The 5,000-nt window shown below is 28.6% G+C and overlaps 1 protein-coding gene across 1 annotated transcript in view; it reads right to left on the reverse strand.

Annotated features, from left to right (window-relative positions):
* LOC137631774 (cystinosin-like) overlaps nt 1-5,000 on the reverse strand; it is a 36,204-nt gene that overhangs the window by 13,491 nt on the left and 17,713 nt on the right. The window contains exon 4 of the mRNA XM_068363729.1: nt 912-1,052. Coding sequence (XP_068219830.1) covers nt 912-1,052 — 141 coding nt within the window. The remainder of the gene's footprint in view (nt 1-911; nt 1,053-5,000) is intronic.

The following is a 5,000-nucleotide window of genomic DNA, read 5'->3' on the forward strand; positions in this document are numbered from 1 at the left end:
TCTTCTCATACTCATCACATCTCACATGGGTAAGCTATCCTGTCTCCAAAAGACCAATGAATTAGAAATGAAAGTTTCGCTGATCTTAAATTTGATTGATCCCTCCGGGTTTGCCTCATTCCTAGATTGGTAATTTTGTAGAGTTGATGCAGTTCAGCTTCTTTCTAGAAAGTAGTGAACAATCCCACTGCTGAAGTCATTTCGAAGTCGCGTCCTCTGGACCATCATCAGGATGGAAAGCTTCTCGATTTATGATTTAGGCTCTGTTGGGCATACAGCCTAAATTGAGAGACTTTTCATCCTTCTTCAAATATTCAGACTTGCAAACTATAATGGACCTTGAGCTCCTGGATCCCCTTAGTTTCGATGAAGACAACAATATCCCTGCCCATCCACTTCCAAAAACTACTTTTAGGCATAGTCTTTGTAGTATGTAACTGCCAGTAAATGTGAAATCTGCAAGGCACCTATCATCCTTCAAAAAACCTCATTATCTTTACGATAATTCTTAAAGTAAAGACAAAAACGTTGGTGTTTTTTTCCGTTTATTCTCTTCAGACACCTGTTTTGGCTGCTATTTTAATAGCTTTCTTCAGGGCTACACTTGTTGAAAAAACAAACTATACTCCATTATATATGATATAAAAGTAAAAGAAAAATATGTTTGTTCAAATGTATATAGGCATCCATAGGTGAGAATATGAAAATACATATATTCTTAAGCACACGGTTACTAAAACAATATCATAACTATTTGAATAGAGAAGAAAAATATTTCAACTGAAATCCTATAAATATCAACTGCTAAATATGTATGCTAAGTATTTGGCAGACATAAAGTGTCTGAACGACTAAGCTACAACTTTACAGAACCATCTGGTTACAAAACATAAATTCTCCTTATAACTCACCTTTTCCTTTTCCAGTTCCTATAGATCTGAGGTAGGAAGGATACGTCCCAGGCGATGGTATACACCCATCCTAAAACATCGGCTCCAATGTTGATGGCTGGGTCAAGCATGACGCTTACTCTTACGAAGAGATCTTCATATCTGTGGTAAAAAAAAAATAAGGCATTTATGTAAATGTTTTACCATGCATTAATATTCACAATAAAAATGTCAACTCTATTACGATCTCTAATTAAAATTACATGATATGTATCAGACATTTCATTTACACACTTCAAGCTAATATGAGTCCGTACCAAACAATTCAATTGTAATGTTTTCGTTTGACATCGAGATCATAGTCCTTCTTGGCGAGTACATAATGTGTATATATATATATATATATATATATATATATATATATATATATATATATATATATATATATATATATATATATATATATATATATATATATATATATATATATATATATATGTATCACCTACCCTCCCCTCTTTCAACCTCCTCTATTGCTTTTTAGTATTCTTATCAGGCAATGTCTTGCTGCTCTATAACAGTACACCTCAATTTTTTACCTTCTTTACTAATTTCCAGACCTAATTCAATAAACTTCACTACTTTTGTAGTTGCTATAATGAATGAATCTAGCGCCTTGATAAAAATAAAGCCTTTTAATATTGTAAAATAAAGCTCAAAAACTGTTCCATTCACATCCAGTCTAATGAACATCAATATATCAACCAGGTAGGGTTATATATATATATATATATATATATATATATATATATATATATATATATATATATATATATATATTATATATATATATATATATATATATATATATATATATATATATATATATATATTCCGGGCCCACAAGTTTAAGCTTTTTACTGGGGAGGATACTTGTGGGATTGAGTTTGCCCGGGCGATGTTCTCGTGTGCGTCTCTCCAGATGATACTGGAACTGAAGCCGGACACCTTCACTATGAACCTCCATACTACCCAAGTACAGCAGAAATCTCTTAACCTCAAATACTATTGTGATAAATTTCTTTGAAATATCTATTGTATCTACCATGGCATTTCCCCCAATGTTGGGAGGTAACCAACATAGCAATACAAAAAGAAAAAAAAAGGACTCTTTCTTCTCACGTTCCTCCCTGTCTGAGGAGTTTGTTTGGTACTGCTAGGGTACCACAGACCACCCTTCCCCGTTATTCACCACAAATGAAGCTTCATATGCTGACTCCCCCACTGCTACTACCTCAGTAGTCAACAAGGTGACCCAAGGTAGCAGCAAGGTCTATCGGAAATGCATCACAATTACTTGTCATTCATTTCTATTTCTAGCATGATCTTTTGCCTCTCTTACATATATTCTCCTATCACCTAGGGCTTTCATCACTCTCCATCCATCCACCCAAACCTTGGCCTTCCTCTTGTACTTCTCCCATCAACTCTTGCATTCATCGCCTTCTTCAACATACGGCCATTTTCTATCCTCTCTACAACCTCAACACATTTCATATCCACTCTAGCTGTTAATTCATTTCTCACACCCGTTCTAATCCTCACTACTTCGTTCCTAACCTTATCTACTCGAGATACACCAGCCGTACTCCTCGGACACTTCATCTGGAACATATTCAATTTCTGTTTCTTCGTCACTTTCATTAACCACAACTCACTTTCTCATACAAAACTCTATACATTTACCACAAACCCTCTGTGGATGTGAACTGGTGAAGAAAGACCATAAACAAACGTAAGTGGAAGGGCATGACTGAGGCCTTTGTTCTGTGGACTAACAGTGGCTGACGATAATGATGATGATGATGATGATAATGATGGCAATGTGTATGTATATATATATATATATATATATATATATATATATATATAAATATATATATATATGTATATACATATATATACATGTATATATATATATATATATATATATATATATATATATATATATATATATATATATATGTATATACATATATATACATGTATATATATATATATATATATATATATATATATATATATTTATATATATAAAAATACATATAAGCTGTATATATTCTATTTACATCCATACATATAAATAAGAATATATATATGTATATTTGCACAGTATATATATATAAACATATATAATATATATGTATATCTATACAGTATATATATACATAACAATATATATGTATATTTATACAGTATATATATATATATATATATATATATATATATATATATATATATATATATATATATATATATAAAACAAATGCAGCCATTTCTTGTTTACATCAGGACAAAGGCTTCAGATATATCTTTACTCATGTCTGGGGTTTGACCAATTTCATCACCACGCTGGGCACTGCAGATTAGTGATGGTGGGAAATTTCTGTCTGATTGCCCAGAGCAAACGAACAGAGTATGGGTGGCCCTGACTAGTAGAGTTTTGCTTAACATAGCGATACACAAACACTTCACCACGTTAAGGAATCCCCCCTATATATATATATATATATATATATATATATATATATATATATATATATATATATATATATATATATATATATATATATATATACATATATATATGTGTGTGAATATATATATATATATATATATATATATATATATATATTATATCACACACACACACACACACACACTATATATATATATATATATATATATATATATATATATATATATATAATATATATATATACATATATATATGTGTGTGAATATATATATATATATATATATATATATATATATATATATTCACACACACACACACATATATATATATATATATATATATATATATATATATATATATATATATATATATATATATATATATATATATATACATATATATATATGTGTGTGAATATATATATATATATATATATATATATATATATATATATATATATATATATATATATATATATAGATGAGTGTGTGTGCGTTTATAGATAGATAGATAGATATATAGATAGATAGATGGATAGATGCTAGACGACTCATTCACTTTGTAAACGAAGCCCTCGAATAGCCTAATTCTTGGAAATGATCAAAGTGCATAAAACGCCTCAGTCATTTTCTCTTATCATGTTGATAACCAGATAATTGGAAGTCAAGGCTTTATCCATTACATCCTAGAACGAAATCTTACCCAAGAGTTTTTTTTTTTTTCGTAAATTCTGTAGTTTTATCTCTGGAAAAGGTAATTGTGGATATATCTATCAACAGTTTGTTACGCCATTTAGTGACGTGTTCGCTCTGGGCTATATGAAGATTTTCCTTGGGCTTCTGAATATCTTCAATGAAGAAAGTCTTTTTAGCATAGAAAAATAAATATTTATGTTTATTTGAGTTTCTGAAAAAACTCAACATATTTCCAGACGATCATAGTTGTTACAATGTCAATAGACATCTTTAACCAGAACTGGATTATAAACTGAATCCCTTGCCCGAATAGATTACCAGAACTTGGGGTTCTTCCTAAGGAGCACTCAGCTAAATACATAAATTTACATAAACATACACACATACATACATACACACCAATACACACACACAAACACACACATACATATATATATATATATATATATATATATATATATATATATATATATATATATATATATATATATATATATAAATATATTTACACACACTCACACACAAACACATATATATATATAAATATATATATATATATATATATATATATATATATATATATATATATAAATTTATATAAACATACACACATACATACATACACACCAATACACACACACAAACACACACATACATATATATATATATATATATATATATATATATATATATATATATATATATATACATACACACGCGTGCACATACACACACACAAACACACTTATATATATATATATATATATATATATATATATATATATATATATATATATATATATATATATATATATATATATATGATATTCTTTTGATAACTGCGAGGCGACATTTTAAGATCGCAAAACATTTCCT

The sequence above is a fragment of the Palaemon carinicauda genome, chromosome 40 (genome assembly GCF_036898095.1).
Source record: "Palaemon carinicauda isolate YSFRI2023 chromosome 40, ASM3689809v2, whole genome shotgun sequence".
Lineage (NCBI taxonomy): Eukaryota > Metazoa > Arthropoda > Malacostraca > Decapoda > Palaemonidae > Palaemon > Palaemon carinicauda.